Here is a 25,187-nt window from a genome sequence, read left to right as displayed (position 1 = left end):
GTCCCTGCCAGATAAGAAGTCCCTCCTATGCATAATGCTCTCTCCATTACCAGTTATTCCATCCACCTTTGCAAAGATTTTGTTGCCGGGGGAAGGACAATGGCTAACAGCAGGGCCAATCCCCATTTCAGATTGTCAGGCTTCACCTGCACTGGTATGGAGTCCAGGCCTGTAACGCCCTCTAGTATTTCCTTTTTAATAGGTCTCACCACAGGAAAGACCTCAGAATAGGGCATTGGTGGCGAACCTATGGCACTCCAGATGTTCATGGACTACAATTCCCATCAGCCCCTGCCAGCATGGCCAATTGTAGCCCATGCTAGCGAGAACTGTCGAATAGCAATCCAGGTTACTTCTAACAGGTGCCGGGGGGGGGGGGGTTGCCTTCCCTTATTGTTTTCTCCCTCTTGCAAGTATGACAGTTCCAGACCATTCAGGGCTTAAAAATTAAAGCCAAAACCCTGAATCCAATCCTGTACAACAGTCAGAGCCAGTGAAACTGGTGAAGAACTGGTTGGATATGAAGCAGGTGAATGCAGGGTAAGGCTGTCTTGTGGACAGAGGTCTAAGTACAACTAGAAATGAGAAGTTTGTATCCACCTTGAGTCTCAACAAAAAAGACAAATTATGAATGAAATAAGTATTCCTTAATGACCCAATCTGAAATTCATCACCATTGTAAGATAGCATAAGCTACATTATTAATAATAACATTTGTTATTCCAATTATTACTTCGGAGAGAAAAATTTACACAAAATATTCTGTGTCATACATTTTAAAGAATTTTCATTTTAATGTACTTAAGCCTTTGGAAGAAAATTAACTCAGCGAGCAAAACTTACATCAAATCACATAGAATAGAAGATCTGAAAAGCTGATAAATACTTTGCCAGGTTGGGCTAAGTAGATTTTTAGCACTGACAGCACTAGTTAAATGTACCCATCATACAAATTTGCATTAATTTTTAAATTCTTATAATCAGCATGTAAGAGAAAACTGCCGCATTGCATTTTCACAATGTCCTTTCCATTATTTGAAGGAGAATTGGAACGCGTCACCATCCCATAAAGGACAAATTTTTTTCAGAGCTCTCATTTGTTTTATTCTCCATTGTTTGCATACTATTTTAGGATCTGGAAATTACAATTTCTCCTCCTAATTTTGTCGTCTTCCATCTGGCAAACAATGACTGTGCCATTTTGAATAGAGCTGAAATTATCAGGGATTTTTGTTCCAAAAGTTCAACTTCTATAGCACATTAAAGTGCCAAGCTACCTTTTCTCTGTGTATCAGCAAAAGCAACCTGACACTATGCATGTCCTTCACCAGTTTAATGGAAACAAAAAACATTATTTTAAAACATTCACAAATCAAACTCATGTTCTGACTTCAAAATTGAGTTGATCCCATTAGCTCCAGCCGAAGGCTCTTCAAAAATTGACCAAAGTATAATTATGAAATACAACTACAGAACCAATCTATTTAACTCACCCATGGCCGTGCTATAAGCATTTGGGAAGCTTTTGTCTATTCTTTGCCTCATGAAGACCCAGCTGTTGTTCTCAAACTTGCATTCTATAATCTTATTATCATATTGTTTCAAGTCTTTCGTTACCTGATTATAAAACAAAGAAACAAAATCTTTAATTTTATGAAAGGCAGTGAGAAGTCAAATGTCCTTACCTCAGGCTCTTCAAGTTACCATAAAAAATACTGCTTTAATAGACATACTAATCCACCAACAAGAATGCAGAAGACTTGAATGGGAAAACAATCAGATGGTAAGCAAATGGGATGTAGTCATTGCTTAGTTTCCGTCAGCAGAAGGGCAAGATTTCAGATCATTTGCAAGAAAGTTATATTCTCTAATAAAGTTTATTAAACCTCTCAAATCATTTAGTGAGGCATGCTTTAAAGTTCAGTCTACTTCCAATACAATTCTGGATTTTAAGGAAATAGAACTCTAGTTTAAAAAAACAGACTGCTTTCCTGACAATCTATCAGCTGAGTCTCCCAACTGCTACAATAATAATTCATTTGAAATTTATTGTGACATCTACTATTAATTACTACTACATTGTCCAGAAAAAAGTTAACTGTGGTAGCAGAAGTGACTACATGAGAAGTTGTTTTTTTTTTTAAGAAAAACTATCATGCCGGTGCAAAACATATTTTCCATCACTCCAATCTTGTTTGCATGGTTAACTCCCTAATGGGCCAATTTTTCCTGTTTCAGTAATCTTGTTTTATACAGCACATTACACATTTCTCTACGTGTGAGAAAAGCATTTCTCAAACAGATGTTTCACAACCATGGACTTCGTTAACATATCACAGGAAGATACAGCATCCTTGCCTATCCCATGGTGAATACAATTAAACACAGGAAGAAACTTTAAGCTGTGTAATGATTTGGAAATGAATATTAACTGGTAGTTGCTGCCAAGGAAAATGGTATTTATATACCTTTTTCCTGTTGAAGCAGGAAAAAGATTGTTAGTGAACCACCTGCTTGAGGGAGAGAAGAAAGGGGGAGAGATTCAGTTATAGTAAATACTTTCTCAAACCAGCAATGTTTGGAAGGCTTTGTCATAATTGATAATTCTTGTAGTGTTCACAGTATGAGAATAGCAGAAAATTATGTGGCTACTCTATTCGACGATGGCAATTAAGCAGTATTAACTATCTGTGTTGTTTGGCCATTCATTAGCAATCTGGAAGACTGACCTTTCCAGAAAATGCTAACATATGCCAATGCAATGATATAAATGAGTTTCCCCCAAAGAAACTGCTGATCATAGTTTAAATTATGGTAACTTGTAATTACCATAATTATCTTGAATATAGGAAGAGGAAAAAAAGGCAAAGAGAAACACAGGGCTTCTTTCATCCTGTATTTCTTAAGTGACCACAAGCTACTATGAACACTTACCTTCACTTGTAATCAGTGAAATAGTGCAAAATAATAATAATAGTCTAAATTATGCAGTGAAGATAATTCTGGGGACAATGTATAGAATGGGAACTTTGTACATGCTCTGTAGCATTTCAGTCTTCCAGAAACAAAGGCAAAAACAAAAAAATCCTGAATATCTGTGGTAAATTCTAGTGACTGAAATGCCCCTCTTAAGCTGCATAACAGTTTAAGATGTATGCTGATACAAACCTTCCCTAAAAAGTGAAGGATGCTAAGTCTGACTTTGGATCAGCGGAGGAGCCTTATACATCCCATGTTGCAGAAAAAGCTGAGTATCTCTCTTCAATTTTTTATTTGACATCACTTTATCTCATCTTCAGAGTCATGTTTTATGTTTTATAGGAGCTGGTCTAGCAAACCACTAGCCTAAGACACTACTGCACGGCTGTGCACATTTAGGGAGATAATTTTTATTAGAAGAGTTACACTGACATGCTCTCTTCCCCTGGAAAATTGTCCACAATCATGTTGAGAGATGTAAGCTCACACACAGGCATGGCAGTTCATGAAATACATGATAGTCAGAATTAACAGCTGCAGCAAGAAAGTGGAATAGGCCCTTGAGTCCCTGCTCCAGTGGTATTCTCTCTGCAGGTCATGGAGAGCCACATTTGCATTTACCCGCAGCCAAATGAGCCATATGACTACTGTGTACCCTATACAGCACCCAAACAAGCACACACACATACAGTAATTAATATTAAATATATAAATATATAACAATAACCTTTTAAATAAACTGAGTGTGTCTCAACATGTAGGCTGGTCTCTACCAAAACTGATGAACCTTGGTCAGTCAATGGTTGTGCCCTCTTTCTAGAATTCGAGGCAGGAATCATACTGGGGGAAACAATCTTTTGTTCATCACTCTGTGGCACAGAAGAGGTCTCAAGGTACTAACCCACTAGTAAGGTATCCCTGGCAATGTATTCACAAACAAGCATTTTCAATCAGCAATTAGAGCAAAAGTACAATGAATATCCGTTACACCACTGTCTATGAAATTACAAAACAATCTCATCTTGCAAACTGGCCAATCACCATGGGACCAGACCAGCAAATACAGGAACTCATGGTTCCCTCCTCCTAAAAATATAGGATTACATTTTTGTACATTTTGGGTTTTGTTTTGCAATGAGAAGCCTCTTCATGCATGCATTTTAAGGACTGACAGTCTAATGTAAAAGATGCAATTTCATATATCTATGCTGCTCAGGAAATGGGCCCAGTTCCTCAAAAAGTAAAAGTGTGATGAAAATCCACAGGTTTCCTGTGCAAAATGTATGAAGTATGTAGCATTTGTGTGTGTGTACTCATATATCCACATTAAATCACAGGACAAACCAAAAATTATTACACACAAATATTATTTTGCCACTTTGTTCTACACCTCTCAACATACCATACAAATGTGAAATGCTAGGTATCTGAAACGGTATTTTCCCATTCCATTCTGCCTAGCTTCCACACAGCCAGCTTTCTTTAAGTTTTTAAAAATTTAAATGTGAATTCAACACTGGGAACAATTATGCTAATACTGCCAGAAAATGTGTTTGCTTTGTTAAATTGAGCTTCAAAAGCATTTCAATTGAACACACATTTTGATTGCAAGTAAGGCCTATTCTTATATCCATTCAAAATGTTTACTTTATTACAGCTTATTACAAATATGCTGTCTAAAATGCACCAGCATGACTCTTCAATTTCTAGCCCATAATTTTATGATAATTATATGTAATAGTATGCATGGGTTGACTGCTATGCCTAACAAAGCTCCAGATTGGTGCAGTAGCTGATTTTTTTTTTCCTGTGGCATAATATTCCTTATATAGGAACATTCTTTTATTAAAAAGGAGAGCTTTAATTGTATATTTCCAGTATGTTTTATATTCTTTCATCTGTATCACAGAACACTAAAAAAAATGATCTCAAAAGACAAAACAAGGTATGCTTCCAACAGCCAATCCTGACAATTAAGAAATCTACATTTTATTAACTACCAGCCATCTACACGCTATTAGCAGACAGAACGAGACTTTCCTGGACAGAACGGAGTAGACAATACTGGGTGTAAAACACGCCGGGGACATCTCTGAGGAGGATGGCAGCTCTCAAACAGAGGTGGTGGGCAATTGGGGAAATATAACCCATAGAAGCAGAAGGACCAGGGAGCAGTTTGTGAATTTGAAACTACAAAATCATTTTGAGGTTCTCTGCCTTATCAATGAGGATACGAAAAAGGCACAAGAGGAACCGACTCAGCTCTCAGAGAATGCACAAGTGGTAGAAGGTTCAATCCATCAAATGTCACCAGCAAAACCCCAGAGGAGACGTGTGGTGGTGGTAGGGGACTCCCTGCTAAGGGGAACAGAAACAGCAATTTGCAGGCCTGACAAGAGGTATCGAGAGATGTGCTGTCTCCCTAGGGCAAAAATCCATGATGTCACAGAGAGGCTGAGAAGACTTGTCAAGCACACTGACCATCATCCCTTTCTTTTAATCTACGTTGGAACAAATGACACTGCTAGACGTAGGTTTCAGGACATCAGAAAGGATTTTGAGGCTCTCGGAAGAAGGCCAAAGGAACTGGATGCACATGTTGTCATTTCATCTCTACTCCCAGCTGAAGGACATGGATTCAGGCAGGAAAGAAGAATAATGGAAATGAATAATGGGCTTCGCAGGTGGTGTCACCAGGAACGTTTTGGCTTCTTGGACCATGATCTCCGGTTTCATGAAGAGGGACTACTGGCAAAGGATGGATTACACCTCATGGCTGCAGGGAAGAGCATTTTTGCTAGGAGATCGACAAACCTTATCAATAGGGCTTTAAACTGAGTGAAGTGGGGGAGGGAGACAATATTCAAGTGGGAAGGAGTTCACCTAGTATTAGAGAGAATTGGCTGAAGGTTATAAAGAGAACTGAGCGAATAGTTCAAAAACCCAACAGTGAGGTGGGTGAAACCTTAAATAAGCACCCATGGGGCATGAACAAAAGCCGTAGATGTCTCGACACTAATGCACAAAGCATGGGTAATAAACAGGATGAACTGGAAATCTCAACATGGCATAATAAATATGTTACAATAGGCATCACTGGTGGAATGAATCTCATGATTGGAATGTAATAATTCAGGGGTACAACCTATTTCAGAGAAATAGATCAATTAGGAAAGGTGACTGAGTAGCACTATATGTCAGGGATGATTACACCTGTGAGCAGGGCCATGACTTAAATCCTGGGAACCAGGTTGAAAGTATCTGGGTAAAAAATGAAGGGGGAGAAAAACAACAATGATCTCAGGGGGGGGGGTCTATTACAGACCCCCAAGTTAGACTGAAGAGTTGGATGATGCCTTCCTGGAGCAGATGACCAAACTTTCACAAAGAAGAGAAATAATAGAAATGAGAGATTTCAATGATCCAGGTATTTGCTGAGAGTAAAACTCTGCCAAATTCTGCCAGGTCCACCAATTTCCTCACTTGCCCTGCAGACAATTTCATGGTCCAGAAAGTGGAAAAGGCAATGAGGCTATTTTAGATCTGCTCCTAACCAATGAGAACCTGATTAATGGGGTGGAAGTGGTAGGGTCCTTAGGTGGGAGTGACCATGTTCTCCCGAAGTTCGTTATACAATGGATAGGGGATGCAATGTCCAGTCAGTTATGCAATCTAGACCTTAAGAAAGCTGATTTAAGAAACTACTTTAAGAAAGCTTTAAGAAACTACTGTGTGTGCTTCCATGGTTAAGAATACTAAAAGAGAAGGAAAAACAAAATGGATGGGAGTTTCTTAAAAGTTAGATGTTGATGGCACAATTTCAAACAGTTCCAATGAGGAGAAAAAATGGAAGGTGTCTAAAGAAACCAGGATGGATGTCTTAAGAACTCTCATGTTAGCTAAGATATAAAAGGGACACGTACAAGAAATGGAATAGGGGGGAAATTACTAAAGAGGAATTAATACAAATAGCCAAGACTTGTAGGGAGAAAGTCGGAAAAGCTAAAGCTCTTGATGAGCTCAGACTTGCGAGAGATGTTAAAAACAATAAAAAGGCTTTTTTGTTATGTCCATAGCAAAAGGAAGAAAAAGGATATGATAGGGTCACTGCATGAAGAAGATGGAGAAATTCTAGCAGGGGACAGAGAAAAGGCACAACTACTCAACACCTTCTTTGCTCCATTTTTTCTCCCAAAAGAAAAAACAGTGCTCAACTGGAGGGAAATGGATCAGAAGATACAGTAGGGGAAATTCAGCACAGAATAAATAAAGAGCTAGTACAGGAATACCAGAAAACTTTAAATGAATCCAAATCGCCAGGGCCTGATGAACTACATCCCAGGATATTAAAAGAACTGGCAGAGGTAATCTCAGAACCACTTGCTATAATCTTTGAGAACTCCTGGAGAACAGGAGAAGTTCCAGAGGACTGGAGGAGACCTAATGTTGTCCCCTTCTTCAAAAAGGTGGGGGGGGGAGGACCTGAACGACAACCGCCCAGTCAGCCTGACATTATACCAGGAAAGATTCTAGACGAGCACATCATTAAGGAGACAGTCTGCAAGCACTTGGACTAAAAATCAACCTGGGTTTCTGAAAAACAAGTCATGCCAGACTAATCTTATCTCTCTCTCTCTCTCTTTTTTTTGATTGGGTGACAAACTTGGTAGATGAAGGGAATGCTGTGGATGTAGAATACCTTGATTTTAGTAAGGCCTTTGACAAGGTGCCCCATGATATTCTTGCGAGTGAGCTGGAAAGATGTGGACTAGACAATGCAGCTGTTAGATGGATTTGTAATTGGTTGACTGGCTGAACACAAAGAGTGCTCATCAATGGCTCATTTTCATCCTAGAGAGAAGTGAGTAGTGGAGTGCCACAGGGTTCTGTCCTGGGCCCAGTGCTATTTCATATTTTTATCAATGACTTGGATAATGAAATAGAGGGCATGTTAATCAAATTTGCAGATGATACCAAATTAGGAGGGGTAGCTAATATCCTGGAGGATAGGGGCAGGATTCAAAATGATCTGGACAGATTAGAGAGCTGGGCCAAAACTAACAAAATGAATTTCAACAGATTAATGTAAAATTCTACACTTAGGGAGAAAAAATGAAATGCACAGATATAGGATGGGTGATACCTGGCTTGACAACACTACAAGTGAAAGGGATGTGGGAGTCCTAGTAGACCACAAACTGAACATGAGTCAGTAGTGATAAGGCAGCCAAGAAAGCCAGTGCAATTCTGGGATTCATCAATAAGAGTATAGTGCCTAGATTGAGGGAAGCAATTGTACCACTCTACTCTTCATTGGTCAGATCTCACCTAGAGTACTGTGTTCAGTTCTGGGCACCACAATGTTAAAAAGATATTGACAAGCTGGAACATGTCCAGAGGAAGGCAACCAAAATGGTAAAAGGTCTGGAATCCATGCCCTATGAAGAGAGACTTAGGGAGCTGGAGAAGCGAAAGTTAAGGGGGGAAATGATAGCTAGGGATGTCATGTCGAAGAGGGAGCAAGCTTGTTTTCTACTGCCTCAGAGACTAGGACATGGAGTAATAGATTCAAGGTGCAGAAGAACTTTCTGACTGTTAGGGCTGTTTTACTGTGCAATTCACTGCCTTGGAGAGTGATGGAGTCTCCTTCTTTGGAGGTTTTCAAACAGAGGCTGGATGATCATAGGTCAGGAGTGCTTTGATTGTGAGTTCCTGCATGGCAGGGAGTTGGACTTGATGGCCCTTGTGGTCTCTTCCAACTCTATGGTTCTACAAAAAGTAAATGTCACAATTTGTTATATTAAGATTACACTTCTGAAGGAATCTTCTTTCTTCAACCAAGATACCAATTACGTTTTAATGAGTTACACTACAATTTCAATGTTATATTTGAAAATATCTTGCCATTTTTGCCTGTGGCATATTCAGACCCAGACATTTTTTATCATTTTGACAGAGTTTTCAATTTGTATGTTCTTGAAATTAGAATGTGAAAAGGTTTTAGGTTGACAGTTTTGACTCTAATATTAAGGTTACACAACATCTTTTCTGTAACATTCCATTAACTAGAGCAGTTCTTTTCAGCATCGGTTTCTTACAGGGACAATCTGCAAAAAACAATGCCTGACTAAGCCCACTTACCCCAGGGAATTGTGTACATGTGTTCCTCAAACAGCAATGCCTCCCCCAACCCCACAACACATGGCAAGCCTTTTCTGAATCTGAGGGGATTTTCAAAAGCTGCTCGTTATATTGGCATTAAAGGAAAAAATCCACTAGGTCCATCTAGCCCTTGGGCATGCCTGAAGTAGTTTTTTAGGTCCTGACCTTTGTCTTATTAAAAATAATGCTTACCAAGTATTGCCAAAAATTATAAAAACTAAGAGTTACACTCTAACATAACCTACAATAGTCATTGCATTTTTGTACATTTCATGATTCAGGCTAGAGAGTAAAAATGTTAATTTCTTTGCTAAGGAAGTTACTGCAAATTAAATGGATTAGCCTATTCCTCAAAGCTATTTTACACAAAAACCAAGCTGGAAAAGCTGCTTTGTGGAAATTCTGCACAAACAATCCCACCTTTGTATATAGTATATCTGTTAAAACACTAAATCACCAGCCTGAATATTGTCTCTCTTTCCAAAGGCAAAAAAGTCATCAATCACAAGTCATCAATGGGATCATCTGAGGGAGTTCAGAAAATATCTATCCTGCCTGGATGTGCTCCAGCTGTATTCCCTCTTCTCTTCAGTATTCAACTGCCATGTTAGAGCCATCAGATCGTAGACAGGAAGCAGTCAGGCACTTCTGTGTTGTGCCTGAATCAAATTCCAGCTCTTGGGTTTCCCCAAGAACCACTGTGTGCTGAACTTTGCCCTTTATATTAAAAGTTGATTCAATGAGCCACTCTGGGAATCAATTCATGGAGAAAGCCTTCCTCTAACGCAGAGATTGTTTCTTCATTGAAACAAGTTTCTCTCTCTGTTATAGGAAGGGAGTAATAGGATCCAATTTACTGGAAGGGAGTAGCAGGATCCAACATATATGAAACTCTTACTAAATGTAATGCCTCATGCTATATGTCCTCCACCTTCCTATATCCATCAAGAAAGGTTTGAGGTATGTAAGAAGAAAAAACCCTAGTAAAAACTATTTCCCAAAGACACGGACACAAAAATCCATTGCTCTTACCTTTATTTGTGCAAAAGGTCTATCTAAACTTCCAACATAAAGGAGTCCAACATTCTGTGGCAGAAGCCTAAAAGAGAAAATGCCTTTTAAGCAACTTCTATGCATCACTGCAATCCTTCAGTAACAATATGCCTGACATGGCTAAACACATTTAAGAGAAGGTGGCTTGTTCATAATCTGATACATCTGATATTGAAAACAAACTGAAAATATATCAATATGATGCTCAATGAAACACTAAGAGAAAGTACTGTACCTTGTAAACCAATACTATATTTCTTTTGCAAATAGGTTTTCAGAAAATGACAAAAAATAATTCTCAACATACTGATATCAATCAATCAGTAATTAAGAATATACAAAACCTTCTATATTATTGCTAAGATACTCCTGCATCAAAATGTGAAATCGTACATTTGGGACACTTATCCACAAAAGTTGAGCTGCAATTTTCTCTAGGATTAGATTTTCAGAATTATTTTGTTTATTTGCTCTGATTCTAGCACTATATCACATCATTTCTTATTGAAAGCCTGATGTGCTATTGTATTCAATTCAATTCAACATTTAATGGCATATAGATCTGCTATTGTACATGATACTAAACTCTTACTCATCAGTTCCCTCTTTAAAGTGTTGATCAGCTTGTTGTTTCCAAAGTTCCGATCTGTCTGACCCAGTACTTGGTGCTGGTCTGTTGTTCAACGGAAGTATTTCGCATTCTTCCTCAAATAGGCATATTTGCAAAACACGGTGCATTTTTTTCCTTCCACTCCCCCACACATTTGAAATAACATTTCAGAAGTCTGTTGCTGTATTGAGGACTTTTACACATAACTATAGATCAGGGGTAGGGAACCTGCGGCTCTCCAGATGTTCAGGAACTACAGTTCCCATCAGCCCCTACCAGCATGGCCAACTGGCCATGCTGACAGAGGCTGATGGGAATTGTAGTTCCTGAACATCTGGAGAGCCGCAGGTTCCCTACCCCTGCTATAGATGTTATTTTCATTGTAATATAAATCGTTAAAGGATATTATACTCCTAGCACTGATTTGCAAGGGTAGTAAAGCAATTTTCATGTGTGATAATGGTCAACAGAATAATTAGCTACCAGACTATTCTTCATTCGGGCATATGCTTTTTAGAACAGGTTTGGTCAGAGCCCCCACATTTCCTGTCATCTCTACTTCTGTCTCATCTATAACAAAACTTTCTAATTCCACCTGCTAAGGAAATGTACAAGGCACCCCCACACTCACATTAGAATCTTATGCATTCTTGAATGAGAGATTTTTAAAAATCTGTTTTGAACAAGATAAAACATACAAATACTTAAGTGATAAATCTTAATCTATGCTGACTGTGCTTGTTAATGCCTGGTCAGCTTGATGCTACAAACTTTCCTTTTTAAATGGTTAAAATTTGGGGAGACAAGAAACATTGTCAATCTATCAGTCAGTCCCAAGATGTACTTTGCATCTATGATTCCCCAATAATTAGAAGTTTAGTTAGACCTTATCCCAGCCTAAGGGGCAGTCAGTTGTAGATCAGGCCTAAATTTCCTCTTTTTACTTTTATTTATCAATGAACAGTATCAGTTACTTGGAAGATGTATGGTTACTTTCGTTTTGAATCTGATGTTACTAAAACTAACATGGCTATTCCTGGACTATGGCTCAGGGAGTGCAGAGGATAGATTTGGTTATCCATGCAGGAGCTATTAAAAACAGAGAGAATGAGGACTTAGTAGAAAATATATCTATCTATTGTTTGCTAAGGAAATACAGGAGTTTGAAGTTTGAAGAAGTTGCCCCAGGTATGAGTTGCATAGAAATGATGCCGAATCTTTGATTCTCTGAGATGTCTTGATCAAAGAATTTGGAGAAAACACCTATCCTAGATCCCATCTAAGGTATGAAGTGAAGAAGTAAGCCACCTTACATGGTCCTTTGTCATTTGAAGACTCCCTCTGAATTATTAACTATTTTATACAATTGCATTGCACTCCTAAGAACACTTCTCTAGGAGTAAGCTCTATAGAATATACCTTAGTAAGACTCTAAGTAAATTTGCTCTGGATTGCTATTTTTTAGTATTATGCATATAAAGAAGCTTAGTCACATGTTTTCTTGTAAAGGCTTAATAGTTAGTCAAATATTACATTTGCCACATTGTTATTTCGCAATATAGTATGAAATATTGTCATGTGTGTATTCAGCTGAATATGCTGTGTTGGCTGGTAATGTTTTAAACCAGGGGTAGGGAACCTGCGGCTCTCCAGATGTTCAGGAACTACAATTCCCATCAGCCCCTACCAGCATGGCCAATTGGCCATGCTGGTAGGGGCTGATGGGAATTGTAGTTCCTGAACATCTGGAGAGCCGCAGGTTCCCTACCCCTGTTTTAAACTATCCTATGGTGATGTTATATTAATTTTTTTCTTTCAGCTGCCTCCAGAATCCCAGGAGTTCCGCTTTCCCCAAAAAAGTTGCTGAAACTGCTTCCAAAGTTTTTGCCCATAACCAATACAGCACCACTACTGCTAAATGTGATTTCAAGTTATACTTCCCACCCACAACATATTTGTTTTTCTTATGGATTTAATGAAGTTTATTATTGTCAGGCAGCTTCACTGCGTGTTAACTGCATTATGATTAAGGTTATACTGCAAGTACAATGCAATAAGCTAAATGTATACTTTTTTAAAAAGTTGAAGATAAAATATCGGTGAAGCTTTTCAGTACCTCAGTCCTGAAGAGGAGACTGGTACACATATTCTGAGCTGGGAACACTACTTTAAATTGGATGTGCATTTTGGTGCATATCAGAACATGTATATTGTCTGTTTATACTGCACAAACTTTAATATGTGAGTGACTAAATGTAAATGCAAATTAACATCCCCACTGAACTGTATCTAATCATGCTTTTTGTGCAACGCTAGAGTTTAATCATACAATTATACAATTTTGTGTAACACTAGAGTTTAATCAGAGCATCACTGGCAACCTTTTTTTTTCTTTTTTTAATGGAAAATGGATTCCTTGTGTAAATGCCATTTTTATATGGAAGGGAAGACAACTTCCCCAGAATCCAAAGTCGAAAATGACATACCACACACTATCAGCTCTGTGAAGGGCAAAGAAAATTTCACATTATGGGAGTCTGCCTTGCACCATTACTGTTAAGAACAATACTTTTTAAAAAAATGAATGTTAGATAGTCTAATGTCACTCAGACAGACACAGGGGCATCTCATTAGCGATTAGGCCAGAGACAGACATTGCTCAGAACTAGAATAAACCGTACAAATGTTGTAAACAGAACTGACATTTTTACTATGATGAAATCTGAAACATGGACTTCTGAGGCATAAAGCAGAATATCCAGTTGTACATTATAGGCCTTACAAATAAGCACTGTGAAAAATGGATTAATATACATGAGGTGCAATATCCAGACCAGGCCTTAAGTCTAGACAAGTGGAGGGAGCTAAAAATTTGTCTGGATCAAACAGGTTTAAAAAAGGCACTGAGATAAGTCCTTGTCAATAGATTGCACTTGTTTTGGGGATGTTTAGGATGATCATAACATTTTGGTGATAAGAGCTGTTAAAAATGTTCCCTAAAAAAATTAAGTCAATGAAAAACTTAGACTGAAAGTTTACTCTTGTGATAATAAACTTCAGACCTTAAAAAATATAGCAAAGTAATTCTTTACAACAGTGATGGCGAACCTTTTAGAGACTGAGTGCCGGGGCAGAGTGAGGCAAAACTGCACCTGGGGCACGTGTGCGCCCTGTGCCCCTTCCACGCCGCTGCTCTGCCCTGGAATGCCCCTGGAATGTCCCGAAACACCCCTGCCCCGCCCCGGAACACCCTTGCCACACCCCGACATGGGTGCAGGCCCAGTACGTTATGCACCCCTCGCCCCCTTGGCGCTATGCCACTGCCAAGTGCCCAAACTGGGGCGACAGCTCACGTGCCCACAAAGAGGGCTCTGAGTGCCACCTCTGGCACCCGTGCCATAGATTCACCACCACTGCTTTACAACATATAATTTCAGCTATCTCCTCTTCTATCCACATTTTTCTGATTCTTCATCAGAAAAGCTTCAATAATTGTATTCTTCAAGTAGCAGATGTTGGTACAATGGAGTTACTGCTATACCTACTTGCTACAGCTTATTCTCTCTTTTTGACATTCTAATTTTTACTGATTTTTAACAAACAGAATAGCCAACTTTGAGAATAACAAACAATCAAGAAAAGATTAAGGGAAACAAAAGCGGAAAATTAGTATAAAATTAAAAGAAAAGATCAAAAAGAAAAAATATTTTTGCTCACAATATATAAAAGTTAAACTTCAGAGAAAAATTATATACATGCTGCAAACAGAACAGAACAGAACAGAAAACGTCCATGTAAATTATAACAAAAAAAAGGGCAAATATGGATAACTGGTCTCCAGTACAAGGCTACAGGAAATCTGGTCTAAACCAATCCTTTTATTTTTGTCATTTTATTTTGTCAAATGTTTTAAAAGTTATCTATCACAAAATAGTCAATATTCTAGAAGAAGAATTAAAAGAGAAATTGTAAAACTAACTTTGGGGGCTATAATTTCCAAATTCTCACTGATATAAAAGCGCTACAGATGGTTACATAGCAGTAATGGGGAAAACAGCATGGTTTTAAACAAGAGTTTACATTCTTATTCAGCAACCCTATGCATAATTTTAATTAGGTACAATATTACCTTTAACTGAAAAGATCATAATTTCTTGTTGACTTTTTTGATATTTTTATGGATTTAAACAGAACAGAAAAGTAAAAATGAAGTCAAAATAAAAGTTACAATCAGTTCTAAAGACTAAGAGCCCAATACAGAATGGGGAGGCAAATCCTCTACTTGATGTGGCGTGTCCTTGCACCGACGGAGGTGCCCACCCCAGCAGTATACGCAGCACCCTACCAGTGTAAGGACACCCACACCTCCAGGTGGCTCCCACCAGGCTTTTTAGCCCCTGGACACCACTGTGGCCAGTTCTGGACTTGGGCCATGATTTTTGTGGGGCAAGTTCCTTTCCCCTATGGACTTTCCTGGGGGCAAGAAGATTTTGCAGTTTTCCTCCTACCCTTGCCACCAGGGAACCAGATAAGAGGAGGTACTGCCGGATTCCCTGGCCACCACACTCCCCCTTCCCCATCTAGGTTGAGCTTTTAGAGAGTAAAATAAAATTGTTTATATAATATTATTTAAAAACAAATAATGACTAATAATGACTATTGACAATTAAAATATCATACTAACTATGAGATGATTATTGTAATAATCTAATAAAAATAATAAAATCCATATAAAATATCTGATTGACCTGGCAATAATGTTGAACAATGCTATAGTACGTTCAAATTAAAATACATAAAAAACTCCCAAATGGATGGTTACTATTATAAATTCCTAGAAGTTTTCTCATATAATGAAATTTGAGTTGCCATATTATCTTCTTTCACATTGTGATTAAATGTTTATCTACTTTTCTTTAAAACACGTTTCAGTAAAATATATAATGAAGGCTATTGATAATTTATATACATCATTTCAGAGATATCCTTCACAATTCAACATTTTGGGAAATAATATAAATAATACACTTACCATTTATTTTCAAATTCTTTGTTTGATCGCTTATTCACAAGTTTGTGAATTTTGCCGTAACTGCATATTACCCTAGTTAATTTTCCCAATTCTTGGGCATTTATTTGCTTTTCATTTTGTCGCAAATACTACTCTGTCATTATCAATTATTGAAAGTTTTTTTGAGATTTTTTGAATTTTTTGGCACTATGCCTAGGTCCATAACAAATTGGATTTTTTAAATTTTCTGAATTTCTGCATGAATTGCTTTCTAAAATTTTAAAACTTTTCTTCATATCCATCCCCTGACCTAAAATGAATCATCTGGTTCCTTACATTTACAATATTTCCCTTTGGAATTCTTATTAATCTTTTCAATATCTTTTAGAATGATGTATCACCAATAAAACATTTTGTACCAATGTTCTCTTAATGTATGGCTGGCTGTAAATTTTACACATTTTGTTCCTAAGGTTTGCCAGTGTTGAAAATATATTTTCTCCTCTAAGTTTTATATCCACTTGTCCATGCAGATTTTTACTTGTTGTTTCCATATCTGAAGTAACGGTTTGTAAATTCATCCTATTAAATGTTCTTTATATTGCATGATATCCTTTTCAAACTGTGCGAGTCCTCTTATTACACTTCTTGTTGTATTAATTTCCTTTCTTAGTCTCAAAACTAAAAATATAATGCCAATTGTATTTGTTTTGCCTTCATTCTTTATATTTTTTCCAAGATTTAATTTTTCCTCTAACATCTATTATATCTCCATATCTTATGAAATCATTTTTCCCTCACATTTTTATCATAATAAGACTGTTTGGGAGACATTGGCGGATATATTGCAGTGATGGCGAACCTTTTAGAGACTGAGTGCCGGGGCAGAGTGAGGCAAAACTGCACCTGGGGCACGTGTGCGCCCTGTGCCCCTTCCAAGCCCCTGCTCTGCCCTGGAATGCCCACGGAATGTCCCAAAACACTCCCGCCTTGCCCCAGAACACTCTTGCCACAACCCACATAGGCACGCACCCAGTACGTTGTGCACCCCTCGCCCCCTTGGTGCTATGCCACTGCCAAGTGCCCAAACTGGGGAGACAGCTCGCGTGCCCACAAAGAGGTCTCTGAGTGCCACCTCTGGAACCCGTGCCATAGGTTCGCCACCACTGATACATTGAATGGCTAATTCTTTTTTGTGTAGCTTCCCAAATTCTAAACAATCCATCTCTAATTACATTTTCATATTGCAATATATTTTTTCCTAATTGGTTTTTTTGGTCCATGTTTAAGTATGTGATCCTTCATCCAGATCTGCTGTTTTTTACTGTTTTATGAGTTTCTAATCAAGACGACAGCCCAATAAGATCAGCTGCTTGATAATTAACTTAATATTGGGTATTGCTAGTCCTGCTCTCCTTTTTGCATCTTATAAAACTTTGAATCTGATTCTTGGCTTTTTGCCATATGAATTTGCTTTTCTGTTTCTGCTACTCCATCAAGGCTTCTTCATGTATCCAAATGGGTAACATTTGAATGTTTAAAAAATATATACTTTTTTGATAGTACATTCATTTTCAGAGGACATTCTTCCTAGCCATGAAATTTTTAGTGTGGCCCATCTTTGTATATTCTTCTGTACCTTCATCCATGTCATCTTATAGTTATCTTTAAATAATGTGTAATTTTGTCTACTGAAGTTTATTCCCAAATATTTAACTGGCTTTAAAGTCACACCACAATGTGAAATCTTACTAATTTCATCTCTTTCTGGCTTAGTTAAGAATTCCAAAATTATTAACTTTCAAGATTATTAACATTCAAGAATCTACCAGAAGCCACAAACTCTTTCCATCCCTCTCTTCCCCCCACCACCTCACCCCCCTCTGATTTCTGAGAAGAGTCATACACATTCGAACCACAAGGACATACACATACAAAAGTAAATTTGCAAATGCAAAAGCAGATAAATTCCACCTGGACACATGTAAATGTACCTCATCCCCCTCCCTCTGCAGAGGTGGACAAAACAAATACCCAACTGCACAAAACACTGCAGACAGTGTCACAGAGAGAAACACATCTTATCATGACGTTCCTCTGAAGATGCCAGCCACAGATGTGGGCAAAACATTAGAAGCTAAAACTACCAGAGCTACACAGTCTGGAAAACCTAGAATAGCCAGTATTTTAGTCTTTTTCCTATTAATTGTATAGTCTGAGAGGGATCCATATTTTTCAATCGTTCTAAAATATATTGCTTCGGCAATTGTGGCTTTGAAAGTGTCAGTACAACGTAATCTGCCTAGTATTTCATTTTAACCTTTTCTCTGTCCACATTAAATCCTGACATTTATCTTTACATCAGCCCTTCTAGGAAACCTTTTTTGTGTTACAGTGACTTCAGTTTTCCCATTTGATCAATGATTCCCTTGATATACAGTAGAAATACTTTCCCTGTGGGAGCATAACCTTCAGTCTTCAGACCCACCAGAAAAATACAACAAATGATACGGTCTACAAAGGACAACAGAGACCCCCTTAACTCCACAGAAGTGTACTGCGTACCATGCAGCTGTGGACAAGTATACGTAGGAACTATAAAATGCAGCATTCTGTCAAGAATTAAAGAACACGAAAGGCACTGCTGACTAATTCAACCTGAGAAATGGCAGTCGATGAATGTGCTCTAAACCAAGCTGGACACAAGATCTTATTTGAAGACACAAATTCTTGACAACTCCAAACGTTACTATGTCAGACTACACAGAAAAGCAATGAAATGTAAAAACAACAGGACAGTTTCAACAAAAAAGAACAGAGTCTGAAAATCAACAAAACCTGGCTACTGGTAGAAAAATAATCCGAAAAACCAGAGATATTCAAATGTACATGCAAATGAAATCCACCCAGACACATGCTAATGCAGTTGCAGTTGCAACTGCAAATACAAATTCGAATGCAATTGCAGATGCAACTGCAAAGACAGGTCTAATAATTGAGCACTCTCTTCTCTCCAGAGATACAGCTAAAAGGCTCTGCCACACTACCAGGCATCCTTCACTTGCAGATGCAACAGCAAACACAAATGCAACTGCAATTAAACTCCATGCAGACATATGCAAACATGCCGCAACCCCGCACTTGTGAAGTAGATAAAACAGATACTCCACCACACACTCACTCCATTCTGTGCCACAGAGAGAAACACATCTTATTGTGACATGCTTCTGAAGATGTCAGCCACAGATGTGGACAAAAAATTAGGTGAAAAAACTACCAGACCATGGCCACAGCTACCAGCCCAGAAAACACAATAGTCTGTTGATTCTGGTCGTGAAAGTCTCCAACAATACATTGTACAAGATTAGAATCAACCTGCTCTTAACCACTACACCACGCTGGCTCTCATAAAGAGGATTCTTCAAGGAGGAAATATTTTGTGTTAGACTTCAAGCCAGTGAGTGTTTCAAAGGTTAATATGGAATAATTTAGGAGCGGATGATCTAGCTTTCTTCCCGTTTCGCATTTCCAAGACTGCTTCATAAGCAACACAAAAAGTTTAAGCCTGCCCAATGATGGGTTTGATTAGCCACTACAAAATGAATTTATACGAAAAAGAGAACAGCAAATTTCAAGTATATAATTATCATACATATTTTAAAGATTACAAAAATACAGTTGTTTATCAATATGCATTATGCATATTATTTAATATCAAAAAATAGAGTTGTATTTTATAAAAGAAGTTAATATGGGTCTGCTAAAATATTGTAATGGCTATAAATATTCAAGTCAATATATGGCTAGACTCTCTGTAAGCCTGCTTCAAGTATGCTGTATTACACTGAGCTACAATTAGCTTCTTTATGTAGCATAAGTGCTTAATAATTGAAAAGAACATATTTAAAGGAAACACATCACAGAAGTGGATAATTTGCTAATTACATTATCTTGTGTTCATTTTTTTAGGAACAAAGAAGCCACATGTACAAAAATCATCCAAGAACATAATTATTTTCAAAATAAAGATATAGTTAAAAACCGCACACATATAAATTAATTAACCATTACTACTATGTAGACAATGATTGCGCCTGACCAAATAGTGCCTCAAAAAACTTGCAACATTCTCACATACAAGATCACAGGACCCACTGAGTAGAAAGTTCATCACAGATGGTAACCTGACAGCGTTTGAGCTCTCTACCAATGGACAGATGTACATGGAGCGTATAGACTCGTATATTGGACACTCCAATAGTACATGTTGAACCGTCTCAACAACGGCCATGTTACATTGACATAACCTGTTCTCATATGGAGTGTTATTATACCTGCCAAGAGTCATAGCGTTAGGTAGAGCATTAAAACGAGCCAAAGTGTACACTCTGCGTTGTTTGGGGTTGCACAGAATGTACAGATAGTTGGCACAGTAATCTGATCGGACAATTCCCAAGGCCTGTGGGGAGCAGCTTTTTCCCCCCTCCTGCAACATTATCAGTTTCTCTCGTTCAACTAAAACAGATTTAATTTCATTATGAATTCTGATGGCAGACATAGTTTGGAACTGGTCAGCTGTTAAGCCCATGTTGTTAAGTTTCTTATCTATGTCAGCCAACCATTTCACAGATGTAGATTCTGATAAGAGTTGATGTATAAAACTATTGGGTCTGGGCTCAAAATGAATTTGGGTCCAGTACTTAAGTACTCTTGTCCATGCCATCAGTTCCATACTAAAATAAAGATATAGTTTATAAAAAGCAACTGAACTCCATTTCATTATTGAAACCAAAGGGGTACAAGAATCTAAAGGAACAGATAAGCTTGGTCTTGACCCGGCAAATATGTTTTCTAAGCAGAACCCCTATAGGAGTAAATGACATGAAAAGTACATTCTGTTTCTGTGTGTCCTTTTTCAGCAAAGTGTTGGACTAAAGGTGCATCCAAATACCTATTGTGGATCTGACTTGTATTCTACAAGTCTTAATTTGACCTGACTGCACAACATCCTAAGATATATAAGGGAACAAGGATAGTGAATTAGATAAATACAACGCTTTGTGCTGCGTGTGGTGTCTTTAGCATAGGCGAAGATACAAGGGTGCAGGAGTGCGCTACGCACTGGGTGCTTGCCTGGGAGGCAGAAAATCGCCCCATTCCCCCCTGTGACCCCACCCCATCCCCCTCGCGGCCCCTCCACTTACCTTAGTTCTTAGTTTCAGGCCTGCTCCATTCAGGCTGAAATGGGCCCTTGTGGGAACACTACCCAGGAGACCTTGAGAGCCCCAAGGTCTCCTGGGTACTGTAATACCCACCTGGGCTTTTTTCAGCCTGAACTGAACAGGCTGCTTTTCAGCCTGAAACTAAGCCTGAAATTAAGAACTAAGGTAAGTGGGGAGCGGGGCAGGGGCGGGGCAGGGGGGCCATGGGGGGGGCAGAAAATGCAGAGTCCGCCCCAGGTGCAGTTTGACCCGGCAACTCCTCTGGTCTTTAGAAGCCATTTGTTTTTCAAATTAGGATGTGTGAATTCAGTAATATTCACAGACTGTACACACACAGAACAATGGCCACATTTTCTATGTCCTACAAAGGGAGAAGTAATAGATGCATAACGTATAAAATCAGATTTTACTAAATAATCCTGTAAATTAGAAGTACGTCTATAACCAATTCTGGGATGATCTCCATATCCAGGAATATCAGCAATAACATGCCAGTGCTGATGGACAATATTTTGGGAAGTAACAAACCATGGTATCAAGAAAATGAACTGAGCATTGACTCAAGGTATACGAAAATTTTATATCTGGATGGATGGAATTTATCCAGTCAACAAAAGAAGAAACAGTAGAAAAATCTTCAAAAACAATAAATAAATAGTCTATATACCTCTTAAATAATGTTATACCAAAAGGGATTTTTACCAGGGTTACATATATAATTCCTTTCTAAATAGTCCATAAATAAATTGGTGGTTGCTGGACATAGGGACCATAGGCACTCCTCTTTTTTTGTAAATTCAAAGCAAAAATAATTATTTTCAAAGATGATGTCAATAAGTTCAAATAGAAAAATGTAGGAGGATCTTTTTTATCTCTAGACTCAAGCACCTCAGACAAAATTATTCTTGCTTCATTCAGTGGAATGTTACTGTAAAGTGAATGAACATCCTTGGTAAGTGAAGTCCCATTCATAGGGAAAGGTAGATTCTCAGCTTTACGGATAAAATCTGTAGTGCCTTTAATGTATGTCTAAATCTTGGGGTCAAAAAACAGAATAAAAAACATATCTGGAAAGAGGTTCAAGAATGGAGCCAGATCCTGAGATAATGGGCTTACGTGGAGGAGGAAAACCTGATTTGTGCAGTTTAGGCAAAACATACAAAAACAGGTGTCCCAGGATAGTTGGCGACTTGACCCAAAACTACAGGCATTGATGAACCTCTCCTCGAGGAATGTTTTAAAGCTATCTATACCCAAGATTTATATGCACAACATAATTTAATTTAAATTAACCAGTTGATGCAATGTTTTTAATGAATAGACTAAAGTTAGCTTTTATCCTACTGAAGTTTTTTAATTTATTTTATTTAGTGTGGTAATATGACCTAATAAAGGTGGGCACAGCCTTCACTTTGCAAGTCCTGAACAAGAAGATTTCCACCAGCAGAATGCACCTTTTCCATCAGACACCAGTAATACTTGTGTTGAAGGATTGTGATGATGTTACCATTTTATTAGCGTAATAAGCATTTTTATGAGCTCTTTTAATTTTATTTCAGTCCAGTTTATTTATTTATTTATTTATAAAACTATATATATAAAACTCAGATATTTCTGCTGAGAGCATCTGCACACTAACCTAAAGCTAATACAGAAAAATATAAATACAAAGATAGCAACATTTTACACTTTTGAGGAATTATGGATAGCATTGCCAATACCAGGCTGTGAAACTCCTGGAGATTGGTAGGAACCTGAGGAGGGCAGGGTTTGGGTTTGGGAAGAAGAGGAAGAACAGTGAGATCTAATGTCACCATCCAAAGGGGAACTGATTGCTATCATCTGGAGATCAGCTGTAATTCTGAGATATCTGCCCCAACCTGGAGGTTAGCAACTTGTAAGGGTGATTCTGGTGGATTTTCCGGGCTGTGTGGCCGTGGTCTGGTGGATCTTGTTCCTAACGTTTCGTCTGCATCTGTGGCTGGCATCTTCAGAGGTGTATCACAGAGGGAAGTCTGTTACACACTGTGTCCAGAGAGAAGGAAATGTTTGGGTATATATTATCCATATCCCAGCGTGGGGAACCAATCAGTAAGTGTTTGGGTGAAACTTGTTATGCAAAGATGTGGTTGATAGTATTGTATTGCAGGTGAGTTCCTCACCTGTAAGGGTGAGTTCCTTAGACTTATGTTCATTGTGTGTCAGCAATGTGAGAGATGGAATCTTTGCATGAAGAATGCTGGATATCCTCTTGCTCTTAATCAATTGGTTATGATCCTTAATATTAGAACTTTTAAATCAACTATTACTTAAGCAGCAGAACAAAGAAGATGACAAGATCCACAATGTTAAGATCTGTACTCTAGGCTCAGGATATAAAGAGACTTCACTGTAGTATCCATAAGTCAAAAGACAATGACCCACCCACAGCAAAAGACAACAAACTCAAGCATGACAATGTCATCCAAAGTGAAACATCACTACAAATGCATGGCATAGCTTTGTTGGCTTACTTAGATTCATCCTTGTTCAGTGGAATATTAAAGTAAATGCTTCTAAATTGTACAGCTATAACACACTACACTATAACACACTACAGTATAATACTTGTTGTTAAGAAGAAATATACTATCACCAGAAGAGGGCTTTGAGTTGGATTCCACAGAGAATTTCCATAGACAGAAGGATTTCCCTCAACAGAATACAACTTCCTTGCTTTCTCTCCTCTGCTGCAGCCCACAGTGGTGCTCTTGGACAGTTTCTTTTGCCCAGGAGCAGTATTTCAGTGGACATTTTGGCCTGCAGCAGGAGATGGAGATAGGAAAATCACACTCCACAGACATAAATCCTTCTATCAGCAAAAATCCTCCATGGGATTCAAAGCTTAAGCCACTGCCTTTATTGTTAATTATGAAATTATCAGTAGGATTTTTATTCAGGATGGAAAAGCCAAGATATCAAGGTGACAGTTGCTTATGAGGACCAATGTGAAAAAGATCTGTTTTTAATAACTGGAATAGAGGGTATTATATTATTATCTTCAAGGACCAAAGCCTATTCCTTTAGGTCAAGCTCAAGCACGTGGAAGTGCGCATCGGCTGCCTGGGGACGGCAAAAACGCCACCCCCCCAGGTCAGCCATGAGCTCAAGACAGGACGCAGCTGCTTCGCAGCCGCGCCACCTTTGCACCGCCCACCCGGCCCGAAGCCGGCGTTTCCACAGTGAGCTTGGAAGTGCACTTGTTGTGGAAAAGCCGGCTGGAAGCCGCTGCCGTGCGAACGGCAGCAGCTTCCAGGCGCTTCCCCCCCACTCCCTCCCTGCAGTTACCTTGTCCCCGGCCCTCCGATGCGTCGCCAAGGCCTGGGGACACGCCCCCCTGCCTGGCGACACTGGAGCAGTCGCAAAGGGCCGGGGGGCGTGTCTCCAGGCCTCGGCGACGTGCCAGAGGGCCGGGGACGCACCAGGCTGGCCCGGTGCCGGTGCTCTGCGGCGCCGTCGTCCCGGCTCTTTCTGGGACCGTTCATGCGAACGGCTCCAGCGTCGTCAGGTCGGTGCGAAATGCGCGGACCCAGCTGCTTCCGCCTCCGTGCGGAAACGGCCTTAGAGATAGCCAAGCAGATTTAACAGGTATCATCCTTTGGGGTCTGAAGCATGGTGTTGTGTCCCTACAGTGAGGTAAAAGAGGAATATAGACTATATTTGTCTTTTTTTGTTTGTTTCTTGGTGAAATTGAGATAACTTCTCAACATTTCCACTAAAGTACCCCTAACACTAATATTGAGGAGGACTTGTAATCAATTTCTGGCAACTAACACAAACTTATGTGATGTATGTACACACACTTTTTGGATGAACTGGGAAAAGAACATGACCGAACTCTGGATTTACACTTAATAGATGAAATGGAGGAAGAACGCTCCAGCTAATTCAGAATTACTGTTTATTATATTTAAATACAGCAGAAGATCTGAAAACCAAGCTTCAAAAAGTTAATCACACTAGATTATCCTTACAGCAGAAGTCTTTGAATCCATGTATCTGGATGGTGTTTTTTTCCCCTAGGCCTTTGATTTTGAACCTGAGATCCTTGTCAGTTTGTGAGAAGCACTAAAATGCTTTGTTTGATGAGGATAAAATTCATCACTATATT

At 38.8% G+C, this 25,187-nt stretch overlaps 1 protein-coding gene across 3 annotated transcripts in view; it reads right to left on the bottom strand.

Moving 5' to 3' along the window:
- RNGTT (RNA guanylyltransferase and 5'-phosphatase) overlaps nucleotides 1–25,187 on the bottom strand; it is a 182,591-nt gene that overhangs the window by 2,620 nt on the left and 154,784 nt on the right. The window contains exons 14-15 of one of the 3 annotated variants that reach the window (XM_048494656.1): nucleotides 10,174–10,240; nucleotides 1,494–1,617 (exon numbers count right to left, since the gene is read on the bottom strand). In XM_048494656.1, coding sequence (XP_048350613.1) covers nucleotides 1,494–1,617; nucleotides 10,174–10,240 — 191 coding nt within the window. Of the gene's footprint in view, nucleotides 1–1,493; nucleotides 1,618–10,173; nucleotides 10,241–25,187 lie in introns of those variants that run through there. The other 2 variants (XM_048494630.1, XM_048494647.1) reach the window with 2 other exon arrangements.

The sequence above is a fragment of the Sphaerodactylus townsendi genome, linkage group LG01 (genome assembly GCF_021028975.2).
Source record: "Sphaerodactylus townsendi isolate TG3544 linkage group LG01, MPM_Stown_v2.3, whole genome shotgun sequence".
In the NCBI taxonomy this organism is placed as follows: domain Eukaryota; kingdom Metazoa; phylum Chordata; class Lepidosauria; order Squamata; family Sphaerodactylidae; genus Sphaerodactylus; species Sphaerodactylus townsendi.
This window is presented reverse-complemented; position numbering and strand designations above follow the sequence as displayed.